Consider the following 19,007-nt stretch of genomic DNA (forward strand, 5'->3'; position numbering starts at 1 on the left):
GGGTATTTGTCTATCCCACTTCATAAGGATGATTTGAGTAAGGTTTCAAAGACCAATGTTTTAACATGACTGTGTGTTCACTATGGTCTATTTTTGAGGATAAAATAAACTAGAAAAACATTTTAATTAATAGTAATTAATTATGTCTCTTCTCCTTAGAAAATCCTGCATTGTATATTTACTCCTGGTATTTCAATCTTCCCTGGAACACTAGCCTGCTTGTTGGTTAATCGCTTTGATTGTGTTCCTTGCAGATAGGTATGTTTTCAGGATCAGCTTCATTCTACGCAGGTATTCTTTGGTAATTGTTTCGTGCATTTTTTTAATGACAAATTTGGTGGCCCTCTTCTACTCCAAGGTATTTGTAAGATGCTTCGTTGTCTACCTCCTTTATTTTTGTATTTAGGTCGATTTTTATGTTGTCCGTTTTTGTTGGTCTGCCTTGCACAAATGTGCACTTGGCACACTTATCTAGGCCAAATTCCATTTGGATGTCAGAGAACTGTTTCACTAATTTCAGTTGTTGTGCCAATTTTTTGTCGTTCGATGCAAATAGTTTTAAATCATCCATGTACATTGGATGTGTCACCTTTCTTGTTTTTTTATATTGAAGGCTCCAGTCACGGACTACTGTATATAGTTCTCATCGAGGCCAAGCCCTAAATGAAAGAGCAACATTGATAGAAAAGTGAAGAAAGAGAGAATAGTCAGTTTTTGAGGAAGTAAAAAATCTGCTTTTTGAAAAGGGGAAGGTTGTAAGTGTTTGGAAAGACATGAGAAGCTAAAGAGTTCCACAGTTTGGCTGTAGTGGGGAAGAAACAAACATCATAACGGCCCACCCTTAAGTTGCCAATGGCCACACAATAATCATGCAATGTAGTGGCTTGTCGAGTATTCCGTGGTCTCACTAATGCTGGACGTACACAAGCAGGTAGTTCTTTGGAGCAGAAACCGAAGTAATATCTGTAGAAAATAAAAAGAGAGATACCTTTGCGGCATAATATGAGTGGGTTGAGTTTTGAGGTCAGATTGGGAGAGTTGATAAGTCGGATTACTTTGGATTCAATTCTGTCCAGTAAGTATGTGGAGCTAGAACCTCCCCAGATGTGAGAGCAGTACTCCAAACAAGGACGAATCAATCCTTTATATAGATGAAGCAACTGTTGAGAGGAGAAGAATCTTCGACATCTGAACAGGACTCCCAGTTTCTTCGAGGCAGACTTAGCTATTCGTGTAATGTGTAGATTCCAGGATAAATTTGAAGTTACGGTAATACCTAGTAGGTTTATTGAATCACATGGTGTAATTGTGGAGCTTTCAAAGGAGATTGGAGAGTTGAGAGGAGTTTTAGAGAGAGAGAGATGGGAAGAAATTGAGTTTTAGAAACATTTAACTTAACCTGATTACATTTGCCCCACTGAGAAATCTTGTCCAAATCCGAATTTAAAGATGTGGCTGTGATCAAATGAGTTGTAGATCGAATGAAGGAAGATGAGGCAGATGGGAAAAACATGGAGGAATGTAATGTCGAGTCATCAGCTTACGAGTGCATTTAGTTATTTGTAGAAGAAAGAAGGTCATTGATAAAAAAATAAGGAAGAGTGTTGGAGACAGGACAGAACCCTGAGGGACACCGCTGTTGATGGGAAGGAGGGAGATGTTGAACCATCAACAATTACGGCGATAGAGTGGTCGGATAGAAAGCTAGAGATATGAGAGAGCAGAGTGAAGGAGGAAAGCCAAAAGAAGGAAGCTTGGATATCATACCCAGATGCCAAACTCTGTCAAACGCTTTTGAGATATCAAGGCCTGCAGCAAAGGATTCCCCAAAATCTCTCAGAGAAGAGGCCCAGACATTTGTAACGTAAGAAAGGATATCACCGGTAGATCTTGCCTCGTGAAAGCCAGATCGAAAGCAAACCAAGCCTCGAGGGCGGTGAACAGAAGTGTTTGTTTTAAAATAACAATAAGTACAAGACACAGGGAAGTGAAATTCGCTGCACGTGATATGCAACATACAGAGTAAAACGAGTATTCATTTACGTCCACAGGATGTCTAATAAATAAAGAAGATATGAGCACACCTGATGCTAGGCCAAGGCTTCAGACTCTGGCATGCTCAGGAAGCTTGCAGCCCATCACTTTTGATGGGCTTTTATACTCGTATAATCTAACATATAAAGCTCATTCTAACGACTGACTCACTCACTCACTCACTGATATTAATGTTTGGTACCTCCTGGGTGACATATAAAAATGGAATTTCACGTGCAGGTGGACATCCAAGCTGATACACTGGGAAAAATCAGAGAACTGTTGGAAAGTGTCAGCAAATGAAAATTGATGTTAAACTAGCCGAAAGCACCCGGCGTTGCCCGGGTTCTTTTTGAATGAATTTACTACTATAATTCAGCTTTCACTCGCGGCCGTAGAAGATTGACTACTATAATTCAGCTCAGCTTTTAATTGTGAAATGGGCCCAGCCTGGCCGATGCGGCCTCGGCCGGCCTCGCCACCGAGCCTATAACCTTCCCGGGGCCCGTCCCGACATTTTTGGTTCTTTTTGAATGAATTTACTACTATAATTCAGCTTTTACTCATGGCCGTAGAAGATTGACTACTGTAATTCAGCTCAGCTTTTAATTGCGAAATGGGCCCAGCTCAGCCGAAGCGGCCACGACCGGCCTCGCCACCTCGCCTATAACCTTCTTGGGGCCCATCCCAACATTTATAGTTCTTTTTGAATGAATTTACTACTATAATTCAGCTTTTACTCGCGGCCGTAGACGATTGACTACTATAATTCAGCTCAGCTTTTAATTGTGAAATGGGCCCAGCTCGGCCGAGGTGGGCCTCGACCGGCCTCACCATCTAGCTTATAACCTTCCCGGGCCTGTCCCGACATTTTTGGTTCTTTTTGAATGCATTTACTGCTATAATTCAGCTTTTACTCGCGGCCGTAGCAGATTGACTACTATAATTTAGCTCAGCTTTTAATTGCGAAATGGGCCCAGCTCGGCCGAAGCGGCCTCGACCGGCCTCGCCACCTAGCCTATAACCTTCCCAGGGCCCGTCCCGACATTTTTGGTTCTTTTTGAATGAATTTACTACCATAATTCAGCTTTTACTTGTGGCCGTAGAAGATTGACTACTATAATTCAGCTCAGCTTTTAATTGCGAAATTTGCCCGGCCCGGCCGAGGTGGGCCTTGACCAGTCTTGCCACCTAGCCTAAAACCTTTCCGGGGCCCGTCCCGACATTTTTTGTATTAGAGGTTTCCTCCAATCTTTCACCGTTCAGGAGATTAGCTTGCACAGACAAACAAACAAACAAACAAACAAAAACTTTCTTTTATATATATAGATAACCGTAACCACAACTGTTTAAAAAAAAAACAATCGATATCTAGCATTTGAAAATTGTAATTTACATAAAGGTAAACTGTGAAATAAAAACCTCAATGGAAATTTACGTAAAAACTAAACGTGTCAGCAAAGAATTTTTTTTTAAATTGATATCTAGTAGGTCGGTGATGCCTGCCCATTATCATAAAGCTTCCATTTATTATGTACCGATTTACGAAGCACGGCTTATTGTTGCTTACACAATGTGTAAGCATACCCCACCGTATGTATATATATATACACACTCAACCCTCGGCTATCGCGTTTCTTTGCTATCGCGGCTACCTAAAAAACTGCACAACACACGACTATCGCGCCCCAAATATGCGCTATAGCGTACCGGAAATGGTGGAAAGGGTGCTACGTCATCACCGAGCGTGGGGAAAGAGAAATCAAGGGAAATCAAGATGAGGAAGAACTTCACTTACGCTCAGAAATTCGAAATTGTGCAGTTGATAGACAATGGTGAAACAAAGCAAAGTGTTGGAAAGAAATTTGGGATAAATGAGTCAACAGTGCGAGGTATTTACCAAAACCGTGATTGTCGTAGAAACGTAGACAAGATTTAACATTCAACAGTGAAGCAAGGTGCTCCTTTATTAATACGGCACTGGCAGGTTACGAGGAGCAGTATCATGCCCACGTCAACTCCCTCCGCCAACGCCAGATCACCGAATTCTTACGGCCAGATTCTGCCTCAGAACAAGTCTAATCGGGGGACATTAGGGTAACCGCGGGGGGTTGGGGGGGGGGGGGCACAAACTGCCGTTCGAGACCTCAATCTATGATGTAAATGCTTGATAATAAGAGTTTGCCATCAACAACCAACACACCAACCCAGCTCCAATTTAAAAACATGCTGCAAAGTCTCTCTCTTTCACACAAACACACACACACACACACACACACTGCACAAAATATAGCCGACGTGCAAGTTTGGCGCCAAAGGCTTGGCATGCGGGTGGGTGTGGGGGGGGGGGGCACAATAACTCATTTGGGTGGGCATGGCCCGCGAATGCCCCCCACCCCCCATGATGCCGACCCTGCTTACGGCGTCGCAACGAGGCACAGCCCTCTGTCTTTGACGAGCCCTCTGACGTTGAGCGCTTCTCTGGTGCTTCAGCTGACGCAATCCTGGACGAGTTAGAGGCACGTAGGGGTGGTCAATAAGACTCCACCCAAGCCTCGGAGCCTACCCAACCACCTATGCTCCTCATCGTTCCCAAAAAGGTAAATAAAATGGTAAAAAAGTACTTTTTTTACCATTTTATTTTTATTTACATATTGTGATTCTTGTTTTAATGTTTCTTTATATGTTAATGTTTCTTTATATGGTAGAAACACTTGGTAAAAAAGTGGCAAAAATAGGTTAAATATGTGGTCAAATTAGGGGTCCTGGCACCAATTAGAATTATTACCATACGTTCTTCAGTTCGGCTATCGCGATTTCGGCTAATGCGCACCGATAGCGGCACCAATTAGGCGCGATAGCCGAGGGTTGAGTGCATATATATATATATAATTATATATGTATGTATGTATGTATGTATGTATGTATGTATGTATATATATATATATATATATATATATATATATTTGTATATATCACCCATTACTGTGTGAATGTGCAATAAACATGCTGCTCACTGCAGAACGTCTCCTCTTCTTTGGCAGCTCTTCAAAGGGAAGTTTTTCTTCTGTGACACAGATGATGTCACCAACATAACAACACATGTGGATTGCTTAAAAAGCAATCATACATGGCAAAGGCACACATACAACTTCGACAACATAGGCAAGGTTTGTTCTGTCATTCTTATTTTGCATTGCACACGCTTGAGCTACACACATTCAGCAAAGTTTCCTACACAAATTTTAAACTTGTGCTTCAAACCTAAGAACATGAGTCTCAGATATAATTAGATAATGTGCTGTATCTATACGTGTTATGGTTAATTGTATTAAAAGCATATAAATCAAAATCTAAGAGCATTCTCACACAAGCAGACAAGGTATGGCGCCATTGCAAGGTGATGTTAACCCAGTCATTCCATCTGCTTGTTTTAAGTTGTGGACTTAAAAGATTCTGCTGTATCTTTCCTCACGTGTAGTTTACTGTTCTGGTAAAATTCCAAATTCCTGTCTGGGTCAGGACTAGGTCATAAACTGCTGTTTGTGTGCAATAGCTTTGCAGAACTGCAGTAAAATAATTTCTGTTAATACAAACATAATTTCAATTCCAGTTGCTAGCAGGATATGTCAACACCTTTCAAAAAGGTGATGCTATTAAAATGTCTAATTATTCCCTACCCCACCCTAACCACTTTCTCCAGGCTTTAATGACATTGTTTGTGATGTCCACCAAGGATGGCTGGGTGGATATAATGTACAACGGTCTGGATGCGGTCGGTGTGGATCAACAGGCAAGGTTTTGTTTCTGATGAGAAATGTCCGCAATGATTGCTGTTGTCGTCATAACTAGCTTGGGCATTGCGTCCTTTCATTGCGGCGCGAGAGATTATGCTTTTTGTTGCGATAACAAAACGCACGCTTGTTCTTTATTTTGTATTCTCAGTGTTTACATTTTGCTCTTCCATTATCACCGTTTTAGCAAGGTCACGATATATTTAAACAACGTCTCCTGTTGTTGAGTGGAAGAGAAAATTTTGAATAGCAACAAAAGTCTGAGAGGGAGACAAAAGGTGTTGGATCAAACGTAAAATATGACATCACTGCGATCTGAATCCTGTTTTTCTTTACCACTGGTATTCATTTTGTTATTCAATTTGGCCAAGCGTTTCACATCAACGGAAATTAACATAATTTTAAAAATTAGGTATGACATTTATGTGCAAAATGATGATGATGATGATGATGGGTGTGTGTCAGGGTTATTTACTCCATAATTTGGGTTTTAGAAGGTGGAACGGAATCCTACCAGTAGTCAAAGTATCCACACCCGCTTCAGTGAAGTATTGTGATTCACGGGCTAAGTTGTGAAGTTGTGTTGTTCTCAGAGTTTTGTTCCAAGGACTCTTTTCAGGATCGTCACTGAGCCCAACTGTACAGCCTCCAACTGTAGTATGTTTGTGGTAATGTTCCCAGGGATGGTTTTTAAGATTAGCTCTTACAAGAGCCTCGATCTTGTATACAAAAAAAAAAACTCTGTAAGGTTCTTCTTTATCATTCCCATTGCTCCAATTATCACTGGTACAATGTTGGCGCTCTTCAGCCTCCAGAACCTTTTCACTTCATTCTTGAGGTCTTCATATTTAGTTGTTTTCTTGATTTCTGCGTTATTTAGACCAAACATCACTGGGTACTGATATCTCCATTAGCAATGCCCTCTTTTCCTTTTTGTGTCTCAGTACTATGTCCCATCACAGTGCTTTGCTTTCTATGTTCACGTTGAATGGGATCATCAGGTCACATGTTAGCATTGTGTCCTTGTTTTCAATTATTTCTTTGGGTTCACATTTCCATTAGTTTTGTGGAACTGGGATATTGAATATTTCTACAGATGTGCCAGTGGATTACTCTACCTACCTTGTTGTGCCTTTGGGTGTACAGCTGTTCTGACATGAGTTTTTTTTTTTACATCCTGATAGGAGGTGACTTGTACTTTTTGATTCCACCTTGCAGACTTTTCCGATTGACTCAGTCCTGGCATCTTCTTAAATTCATTGGTGTAGTGTCCTTGGTCTTGGTCATTAATAATGATTCGTTCGCACTCCCAGTTGAGTGGATCTTTCCTTAACCATTCCATTGATCCTTCTTTATCTATCCCCAATCTGTCCAACTCTTTTTTTTTATTTCCCTGCTCTTTTGCCTTTCTCCCAGTTTTCACTGTATATCTGCTGATATTTCATCTTGTATTTTTCTTTTGTCTTTTTTGCAATCGTTGGGGCTGTATTTGTTGCTGTTTCGGGTTGGTGCATAACATCTTGTAATCGCACCTATTTTTGGATGTTTTTTTTTTCAAAGTGAGTGAGAGATACCTTTTCTGATTTGTTTTGTTCATGCTTGTACACAAATTGTATTCGGTAGTCTGTTGAGATTTTCATTTATTCTGTTAATCCTACAGCCTCTGTGCTCTTGATTGAGTTCCATCAGGCCGCCACCTCCTTATTTCCTCTGCAGGTACATTCTTGGGATGCACTGATTTTTGTAGAACGTTTTGTGCATAGTGAGGAGTTTCCTTGTTTTGATATCGAGTTTTATACTATCTGCTTGTGTACTATCTGCTTTGCTATACTGCAACTGTACTGGCACACTGGTACTGCAAGTTGGTTTATGGCTTTGATTTTGTTCCTTGAAGATAGGTATGTTTTCAGGATCAGTCGCGTTCTACGCAGGTATTCTTTGGTAATTGTTTTGCACATTTTTATGATAAATATGGTGGCCCTCTTCTACTCCAAGGTATTTGTAAGATGCTTCATTGTCAAGCTCCTTTATTTTTGTATTTAGGTCGATTTTTATGTTATCTGTTTTTATTGGTCTACCTTGCACAAGTGTGCATTTGACACACTTATCTAGGCCAAATTCCATTTGGATGTCGTCAGAGAACCGTTTCACTAATTTCAGTTCTGTCAATTTTTGGACATTCTTTTATTGGATGTATGTACCACCTTTAGAGGCCATTTTTCCCCGCAGAGTAGGGTTGGGCCTTTTTCAGGCACCATGGTCCCCTTTTTGAAGCAATGTTTTACAGCCGGATGCCCTTCCTGCCGCCAACCCTGTTAGTCACCTCTTGTGACACACAGGGAATTACGAGTGAACTGGTACTCAATTTGCCGACCTCAGAAGGATGACAGGCTGAGTCAAACCACCTGGTGTTAATTCAGCAATCAACCAGGATTCGAACCCAGGATCCTAGGATCCCAAGCCGGCACCCTAACCGCTAAGCCAACACCAGGCGTTGCCATGTATGATTGTTAGGGTGTATCTGTGCCCCTGCTCATTAATGAGGTTATTTAGTAGGTCCAGGGCCAGAAAAACAGGAGAGGGGAAAGGCTGTCTCCTTGGAAGATCCCATGTCCTATCTTTACTCCTGATATTTCAATTTTTCCTTCTGAGTGCTGCAGAATTAGCGTGGTATTCCATAGATCCATGGCTTTTTCAATCAGCTTGATTATTTGGGGATTTATCTTGTACATTTGCATGCACTTTATCATTCATGAATGTGGGACACTGCCAAAAGCTTTTTTTTATTCTATCCATGCTGTGGACAATTTGGTTCTGGCTGTGCAACCTCGAGTAATCTCACCTCTCGCCGTCTGCTCACGTCAGTCAACAAAGATGTGCTGCCCACCTCACAAATCAGCAAAGTTAAACACAAGTTTAAGTGCCGATGTGAAGCTCGGTATGTGGGCCGTACAACCCAAAGGTTGGCTGATCGTAACAAACATCATGTCCACCTAGCGATTCGAGGAAAGAACTTGGGAGTGAAAACTCAACCGGTACAAGCATGTAAGAACGTTCAAGGACCTTCGGCCATTTCTTGTTCTTCTTCCATTGCACCGCACTTGGCTGCCAACCCCGGTTGTGCAGACCAGTACAATGCAGATATGTTTCAGATATTGAGCTGAGGTCGGAGTACGTTACATCTATGTATGTTAGAAGCAACCTTCATCCATTCCACGGACCCTACATTGTGTCGCCAAAAGGAATTTCAAGATTCAAGATTCAATACTTTATTACCACAACAATTGACAGTTGTTAGGAATTTGAGGTAGTGTGCTCTTAAAGACAAAAAAAAACAAAAAACATACATTAATGGGGCATGGTAAACATCCAAACATTCAGTGGTCATAGTATACATTATAAGGTGCGTATAAAAGCATTTAAAATGGCCTGTAGCTAAAGTGCCAAGTGCATTATAAGCATTTGTACATTCTCTCATTCTCTTTCAACATGGAAAGCTAAAAAAAAAGTGATATATACTATAAGAGAGCCGTTTGTCTGGCTGTATGTTGCCATTTCTCTCAGAGAGGGCTGAACGGATCTTCATCAAACTTTCAGAGGTTCATCAGTGATTGCCAGGGAGTGTATTGGGCAAAAAGAAAATTTTGAAAAAAAAGTTCAATTTTTTGGGAATCTTTAAAAGTCGCTCCATTGTGCCTGAGCTTTTGTAGTTATATGAAGGGTAATGTTAAATTATCCCCGATTAGTGTGTGCGTGTGTGTGTGTGTGTGCGTGCGTGCGTGCGTGCGTGTGTGTGTGTGTGATATTATTGTATTAAATATAAATTTTCCTTCGTGTGTGTAGAGAAGTGTATTAGGCATCCACAAAAAAACAGAAAAAAATCAAATTGATTTCTTCAAAACGCCAACAGGATTAGAAGAACATCACCAGACAACGCTGGGTACTCTTGGTAGTTCTCAATATATTTATTCACTTTGATGATAATATACAATTGATTCACTCATTTAATAATAATTCTTCTTTGACCCCAACACCCTTGACCTCACTTGATCCCATTACTTGCAGCCTCAACGAAACCACAATCCCTGGATGTTCTTGAAATTATCCCCGATTAGTGTGTGCGTGTGTGTGTGTGTGTGTGTGTGTGCGTGCGTGCATGCGTGCGTGTGTGTGTGTGTGATATTATTGTATTAAATATAAATTTTCCTTCATGTGTGTAGAGAAGTGTATTAGGCATCCACAAAAAAACAGAAAAAAATCAAATTGATTTCTTCAAAACGCCAACAGGATTAGAAGAACATCACCAGACAACGCTGGGTACTCCTGGTAGTTCTCAATATATTTATTCACTTTGATGATAATATACAATTGATTCACTCATTTAATAATAATTCTTCTTTGACCCCAACACCCTTGACCTCACTTGATCCCATTACTTGCAGCCTCAACGAAACCACAATCCCTGGATGTTGTTCTATTTCATCTCGTTCCTGCTCATCGTTGGCTTCATTGTACTGAACATGTTTGTTGGCGTCGTCGTAGAAAACTTTCAAAACTGCAGGCAGCAGCAAGAGGAAGAAGAAGCGCAGCATTTGGAGGAGATTCGCCAACGTCGTCTTCAGAAGAAGCTGAGAAGTAAAGATTATTATTTTTATGTTCACCTTCTTCATTGGACAATCCATAAAGTATAGAAAAGGCCAATCAGACCATCCTGCCTGTTGCACCTTTTTCTTATTAATGCATCATTTTTACCCTAGCCACTGAATATGGGTGGAGGATATGCCTTCACCTTTGTCTGTCTGTCTGTGAACAGGATATCTCAAAAAGTTGTATACGGATTCGGATGAAATTTTGTGGAGAAGTTGTGTGTGCAACTTGGGTGAAATTGTTAGATTTTGGTGAAGATCTTGATCTGGATACAATAATATTTATGTGATTCTTCAACATTGAGAGATAGGGCCAAAAACGATATATAGCACGATATCTAAAAACGTTATGGATGGAGTCAGAGGAAATCTGGTGGATAGGTTTGGGTGTGTGACGAGGAAGAATTGATTCAAATTTGGTGAAGATCTGAATCCGGATCCGTATCTGAGAAATTTTTAATTTTTTAAAAGTGATTCCTCACCATTGAGAGATAGATATAGGGCCAAAAACGATTTATAGCATATTTCAAAAAGTTGTGGACGAGTTATGACAAAACTTGGTGGATGAGTTGGTTAGGTGGCACAACTAGCCGATTAGATTTTGGTTCAGGTCCGGATCTAGATCCGGCCTATCAATGGGATACAAATTGTAAACTGTTCAGCCAAGCAGAGGTATGTGCTCCACCGAATGGCATTCTAGTTTTCTCTCTGCTCTTTTATCATTAACTGAATAGTTATGAGTAGGATGAATGCTGTACTTTGTCAAAGCAATCAGTCTGCATCAGCAGACAAATAGAATGGTTGGTTTAACGGCGCTAACCGCCATGAGAAGCAAAGTAAAGTTGACATTTCAGACATTATGTCTTTGTTCGAACAAAAGGGCTCTCTCCAATTGTATTCTTTTGTCCATTATTTGTTGAATCTGCAGCTGTATTTTGGGGTTTTTTTCAGAGCAGTGAGGATAGCAGCTACACTTCAATGTCTACAGTACCTTCAGAAAGTATTCACACCCCTAAACTTTTTCACATTTTGTTGTGTTGCAGCCTGAATTTAAAATGGGTTAAATTAAGTTTTTTTTATTCACTGATCCCCACATAACACCCCATAATGTCAAAGTATATATATATATATATATATATATATATATATATATATATTATTAATTTTTTTTCAAAATAATAAAAAATGAAAAGCTCAAATGTTTCAATAAGTATTCAACCACTTTGCTATGACACTCCAAATTGAGCTCAGGTGCGTCCAATTTCCTTTGATCTTCCTTGAGATGTCTCTACAACTTAATTGGAGTCCACCTGTGGCCAATTCAATTGATTGGACATGATTTAGAAAGAAACACACCTCTCTATACAAGGTCCCACAGGTGACGGTGCATGTAAGAGCAGAAACTCTACCATGAAATCCAAGGAATTGTTTGTAGAACAGTACCGAGATAGAATTGTAAAGATGCCTCGATCTGGGGAAAGGTACGAGTATAAAACAATTTCTATAGAGTGTTAAAAGTTCTCAAAAGCATGGTGAGCTCCATCGTTAGGAAATGGAAAGAATATGGACCTACCCAGACTCTTCCTAGAGCTGGCCATCTGATCAAACTGAGCAAGAAGGACCTTGGTGAGGCAGGTGACCAAGATCCCAATGACCACTGTGACATTACTACAGTTCCTTGGCTGAGAAGGGAAAACTTGCTGAAAGGACAACAGTATACAGCACTTCACAAATCTAGGCTTTATGGGAGAGTGGCTAGACGGAAGCCACTCCTGAGAAAAAAGCACATGACAACACGCCTGAATTTTTCAAAAAGGCATGTGAAAGACTGAGAGCATGAGGCAAAAGATTATGTGGTCCGATGAGATTGAAATTGAACTATTTGGGCTGAATGCAAAGCACTACATCTGACGGAAACCAAGCACAGCTCATCACCCATCTGACACCATCCCTACTGTGAAGCATGGTGGTGGCAGCATCATGCTATGGGGATGCTTTTCAGCGGCAGGGACGAGGAGACTTGTGAGGATAGAGGGAACAATGAATGGAGCCAAATACAGGTAAATCCTTGAGGAGAACCTGCCTCAGAGTGCAAAAGACCTTAGACTGTGGTGAAGATTTACGTTCCAACAGGACAATGACCCCAAGCATACAGCCAAAGCAACACTGGAATGGCTTCAGAACAAGAACGTGAAAGTCCTTGAGTGGCCAGCCAAAGCCTAGACTTGAATCCCATTGAGAATCAGTGGAAGGACTTGAAGATTTCTCTTCACTGACACTCCCCATCCAACTTAACATAGTTTGAACAAATCTGCAAGGACCAATGGGAGAAACACCCCAACTTCAGATGTGCAAAGCTGATACAGAGAGCATCCAAGAAGACTCGAAGCTGTAATCGCTGCAAAAAGGAGCTTTTATGAAGTATTGACTCAGGGGGTTGAATATGTATGTAAATTATATATTTCTGTATTACATTTTTAATCATTTCGTAAAAATTTCTAAAACAAAATTCCACTTGACCTTATGTGGTATATGATCAATGAGAAAAATGAATCTTAATTTCATCCATTTTAAATTCAGGCTGTGACACAACAAAATGTAAAAAAAAGTCAAGGGGTATGAATACTTTCTGAAGGCACTGTATACTTTCAAGCAAGTGGTCCCATTATGGCACTGTATACGAACACATATTTAATATTAGCATTAGAAGCAATGCAAGCCGAGGACAAGGAAGCAGGCTACCGGATGCGATGCTGCTAAAAATACTTCATGGAGATTTGACTGAAAAACAGGCCCTGTTAAAGTTGGAAATTTTATGACCAGCAGTTGAGGGTGGTGGGAGGAAGGGCATTCTGGGCAAAACAAGAGACATGACAGGCTTATCCTATCTCCTTTTCTTCTTGTAAAATTCCTGACTTTGTTATTGAAAAACTTTCAGTAAGGACTTTTTCCAAAAATATATTAAACATAATAAATGTATGATTAAGTTCATGGCTCTTTGACAATCTTCCAAATAGATAAACTTCAGCCATGGATTACATAGAGTCAAGCCAGTTGTTTATCAGCAAATTTTGGTTCCGTTTGAACTTCCTTTCCTGGGTTCCTTCAAATATGATGCTGGTTCGTGAGCTCCTGCTCATCAAGGCTAAGTTTCCCAGACCAAATAAGTTATGTTTTAGTGGGGGTTTTTTTTACCTCCGCCACCAAAGGTGGATAGAGGTTACCATATGTTTTCAGCACTGTGTCTGTCTGTTTGACTGTGTTTGTTTGTGAACAGGATATTTCAAAAAGTTTTGGATGGATTTGGACGAAATTTGGTGGAGAGGTTGGGTATGTGACTCGGACAAAATGATTCGATTTTGGTGAAGATTTGAAACCGGATCCGGATCAGAGAATCTTTTAAAGTGATTTTTCACCTTTGAGTGATAGGGCTAAAACCGATACATAGACCGATATCTCAAAAAGTTGTGGACGGATTCAGACGGAACTTGGTGGGCCGGGTGTTTGTGTGACGAGGACAAATAATTTCGATTTTGTTGAAGATCTGAATACGGATCCGGATACGAGACTTTTCAAAATCTCGAAGTGATTCTTCACCATTGAGTGGTCGGGCCAAAAACGATACGATATATAGCATTATATTTCAAAACGTTGTGGACGACTGATGACAAAACCTGGTGCAATAGTTGGTTAGGATCAAGAACGAGCCGATTAGCTTTTGGTTAAAGTCCAGATCCAGGTCTGACCTATCAGTGGGATACAAAATATAAACTTAGCCTGGCAAAGGTATGTGCTCGCTCTACCGAGTGCAGTTCTAGTTGTTTATATGTTGCTGGGCATGTTTTCATCCAGTTTTCCATGCCAAACCATACCTGGTTGTGTTGAATAGTCGAATTTGTGTCGCTGTTAAAGTTCCACCTCCTAATCTTGTGGCCCAGCACGTTGGCTTGTTGATTCTCTCTGTTTTGACCCCACGTGCTTCGTTTTCGCTTCTTTTCTCCCAATGTTGCCATAGAAGAACTCATTCTGCCTTACACAGTTCCTCCTTTATTCTCTGTCCCTTATCCTATTGAATATTCCCAAAGTGAATCTTCACTGAATAAAATATCTCTTCCTTTAAAAGCTCTTAAGAACATAAAAATCTGCTTTAAAATGTGTTTTATAATGCCTCACTCTCCTTACTAATCTGTCAGGAACAACCCATGCATTATTCTTCTTCATCCTCAATATATCTTCCTCTTCTTCTTTTTCACAAGGCTTATTTCCAAAAACCTTTTCATTCCTGAACACTTAGTTCGTCCACCCTCCTCTCGTACCTACAGCTCCACTTTCCTCCGTGCATTCAATGGAAAACATTTTTCCACCCCTCCCATTAATTCTGTCTCCGTATGTCCAGTTTGCAAATCCTGAGGAGTCCGTTTTGTAGAGGTTGTGTATACACAACAATCAATTACCCTTCCAGCCCGTCAATTGCCAGTACCGTCCCCACTCTCTGCTTTCCCTTCGTTCCAACCCCTCTTGGGCAAACCATATCTCAAAGTTGGCCTCCAAATTCAGCCACCGACTGGGCATCCTCTGTCGTGCAACGTCCTTCCTAGGCACACCTGAACTCTTATCCACCTACAAGGCATTCAGCCACAGCTTGATGGAATACTGCTTCTGGTTTGGAGCCCATGCCCCACACCTCACTCAACTTGACACCGTGGAAAACAAGGTCTTCAAGGTGATTGCAATCTCCCGCGATTAAGTTGAGTCAATGGGCCTATCACTTCGCCATTGCAGACAGGTCCGTGGTCTTTCTGTCTTCTGCTGCCTCCTTTCTTGTCTTGAACCCTCTGCCCTTTATGTATTTTGTCCCCCACCCCCTCACCTCTCTACATTTCCAGATTTTTTCATTCCTGAGAGTTTGCTTCTGTATCCATCTTTTCCACTCCGTGTGTTCTCCCCTTCCCCTCATTCTTCCCCACACTCCTTATTTGTCCAAGTCTCTCTCTATTTTGGCCTTCAACCCTGCTCTTGTTGTGTTCAACCCCCCCCCCCCCCCCCCCCCAAACAACCAACTATTGGAGCTATTTCCTTTTTTGGCGCTTTCTTTCTTTTTTAATTTGAAACTATTTTTACAGTGATCTATGGTTCATGGAGGAGCGTGTACATAAATTGCAGGAAAGGCTAGTTCATAGATATTGCTGTACTTTTTACATAAATTACAAGAACATTTGTTGGCAATGGACAAATGAACACACAATATCACTACTCGGAGCATTATTATTTGTAATTTATATCAATTATTTGGGCAGCGTGGTTAAAGGATGGCTTTCCAAATGTGCAGATAACCCAAAGCAGGTGAGATCATAAGGAATAACAAGGAACTTTGACGCAGGAGGAGGCAATTCGGCCCATTATGCCTACGCCACACAAACACCAGACCAAGAAGATGTCTCAAACCACAGACTCGATCTCAATGGGAGTAGGGAGGAGGTGCCACATATAAAACCATTCCTTTCATGCCATGAGTTGCATATGGCTGCCGAGGGAGTTTTATTGGCTGAGGAATACAATCCTGGAAGGGTCGTCACTCCGATGCAGGATACTTCAATGGCTTATTACCCCAGTAAGCTGGTACTCATTTTGCAATGAGTCCCACAGACAAAGAGTAAGCTGACCTTGGAAGGATGACAGGCTGGGTCAACCCACCCGGTGTTATTTCAATGGCAAGACAGGGGCTCAAACTCAAGACCCTAATATCTTAAGCTAGCCACCTCGACCATTTAGCCAACACCACGCTTGGTGTCATATATGCACACAAAATAATATTTAAACTGCAATTTATTATTATCATTATAACTATATTGGGGGGGGGGGGGGGCATTGGAAGGGGTGATGAAAGTAATATGTCCCACAGATATCACGGACAAGACAGGGCCACAGACATCACAACCACAACACATGCATGTATACTACAACCCATCCACATGTCTTGCCAATATCCCTGTGCCCCTCTATCTCCAGTGCTTCTCGGTACCGATTCTCATCATGTGTCACGCATGTCTGATGCCTATCTTTTAATTTTTTTTTTATTTTTTTTTTGTATACAAGATCGAGGCTCGTGAAAGAGCGAATTACGTATGTGTATTAATTATGTACTATCGCAATGTACCTTTCAACACTTTGGACTGCTGAGACCCATTTTACCTTTAAGACCCCCTAAACCCCTAAGATCCTTAAGACGACCAAGAACCCAAAATACCCCAAAGACCCTCAAATACCACGAAGAACCAGAGGACAGACACCGAGGACTCAAAAGACCCTGAGGACCCAAAAGACCCTGAGGACCCAAAATACCCTGACTACTTGAAAGACTCCGAGGACTCCAAAGACCCCAAGGACTTCAAAGATCCCGAGGACTCAAAAGGCTCAAAAACCCCGAGGACACCTCATTAAAAAAAAAAAAACTTTAAATACAATACTGAATTTAGTGTTCTAAAGAGGACATCATGTGTTAAGCATGTCTGATGAAAGTGGGGTTGTAGCAAAGCAAGAATGTGGAGGAAACCAGTGATTACGGTTATAAAGTGGCAGTTCTAGTTCCAATTTAAAACTATCTATTCTTTCTACTACCTTTCCAGGGAGAATATTCCAAGCATTAACTACTCTCTGAAGATATATAGCAGAGGGGTGGGTGATCACATCCAGGAAAGTCGAGATATTTTCATAGATTGGGCAAGAGATTAGCACATGCAATAAAAAATTTGGAAAGCTAAGTGCGGGGAATACGTACGAATAAGGAAAATAGGGACGACTGAATGTGAGGGGCAGTCTTGGAGCATGTGACACAGCAGAAGGATCTGGGGGGTGGTAATGGATATGGAGAGAGGGAGCAGGCAGGCAGCCAGAGGTGAAGTCAATAGGGTACTAGATTGTATTTGCTGGGTGATAAATTATAAATAAAAAGAGGTAGTGTTAATATTGAAGAGGAATTTAGTGAGACCTCATCTAGAAGGTTGTGTAAGGACAGCTGCCGCAGAGAGGGTTCAACGGAGAGCGACTAGATTTATTCTGGGGCTAGCTAGATGAAGGTAGGACTTTATACTGTACTTTAGAAAGCAGGCGGTGTTTGAGAGCATCTGATCGAGATGTTGAAGCTAATGAAGGGTAGAGACAATATAAATTCAGAAGTGTTTCACCAGAATGGACAGTAACAGGGCCAGGGGCCACAGCCTGTGATTAAGAAGAGGAAAGGTTGGATGGTAGTAAAGCAGAGGTCTTTCACTCTTTGGGAAATTGATGCATGAAATGGGCTCCCTGGAAAGGTAGTGGCAGGAGAAACAGAAAATAGATTTAACCTGGAATGAGAAACATGTACATTGTCAAATAGCTTCGGTGTGGATGGGTGATTGGACACGTGTATAGCGATTATGATGAGGTGTGGCAGGGTCTCGTTAAGAGGTGAATGTGCTGTTGGTTTTTGTTCTATCCTCCCATTAAGTGTCATTCCTCATACCCCCTAACCTAAAACAACCAGATAATTTCGAAAAAAATTAACATTTTGGGGTGTATGTCTGGTTTAAATGTATCCAACTTTATGTGTGTGTTGTGCATGTGTGTGCGTGTGTGTGTGTGCGTGTGTGTGTGTGTGTGTGTGTGTGTGTGTGTGTGTGTGATGTGAGCTAAGTACTCACATGGGAATATCAAATAACCCAACTCAGTCGGAATAACTAACTTAAAAATAGAAACAAATTGATTTACACGACTTGTATGATATTTACATCGTGGTGAAGAATTAATGGCAATTATCAGGATCAGCATTGGAAATGGCAGCACACTTCATGCAAACAAAGACAAAAAGCATTCCTGACTATTAACACTTGTCTGCTAAAAGCAGGCTACACATGGATGGATAGTTTGCAGCAGTGTAAATTGACATCCTTGTTTCTATCATTATTCCCCTGAAATCGCAAAGCTTAAATTCCACAAACCATTAATTCATTGCAATGCTATACTAGTGGTTCATGCTTATTCATCATTTTTGACATTTTTTGTGCCGCTGTTGCATTTTTGAGCAGACGTTGGATATGCGTAAAGTTGTTATAGATTTCCAGCTATCGGTGATGTGTGATTCTTGACACCACCTATAATCATGTAGACGTATGGTAAAACACTGGACGACTTGTATGTGCCATGTGGATAAGGGCCTTGTGTACGAGGCTATACAATGAGTATTAAATACAGGAAGAGGCTATTCAAACAATCATGAATCAACATTTCCATTTACTTAACATTCTCAATCCTTCACAGACACACACAAACAAACACACACACACACACACACACACACACACACACACACACACACACACACCTTGGCTATTTGAAATTATCATGTGTAAGGCCTCCACTCACAACCACAAGTGATGAAAGGAAAAAACTACTGTACATGCTGGGAATTAGTCCCACGTATAGCCGAACTTAAAGGCCAAATTTAAGTAGCACGTCGCTTGAGCAGTTGTTGCGATGTGCTTCTCGTCTTGAGCAT

General features: G+C 41.0%; 1 protein-coding gene across 1 annotated transcript in view; it reads left to right on the top strand.

Annotated features, from left to right (window-relative positions):
• The window catches only part of LOC137426869 (voltage-dependent T-type calcium channel subunit alpha-1G), a 313,379-nt gene that overhangs the window by 269,659 nt on the left and 24,713 nt on the right, over positions 1-19,007 (top strand). Inside the window, exons 24-26 of the mRNA XM_078778945.1 lie at positions 5,079-5,204; positions 5,738-5,827; positions 10,271-10,463. Coding sequence (XP_078635071.1) covers positions 5,079-5,204; positions 5,738-5,827; positions 10,271-10,463 — 409 coding nt within the window. The remainder of the gene's footprint in view (positions 1-5,078; positions 5,205-5,737; positions 5,828-10,270; positions 10,464-19,007) is intronic.

The sequence above is a fragment of the Myxine glutinosa genome, chromosome 5 (assembly GCF_964187855.1).
Source record: "Myxine glutinosa chromosome 5, kmMyxGlut1.1, whole genome shotgun sequence".
NCBI lineage: Eukaryota > Metazoa > Chordata > Myxini > Myxiniformes > Myxinidae > Myxine > Myxine glutinosa.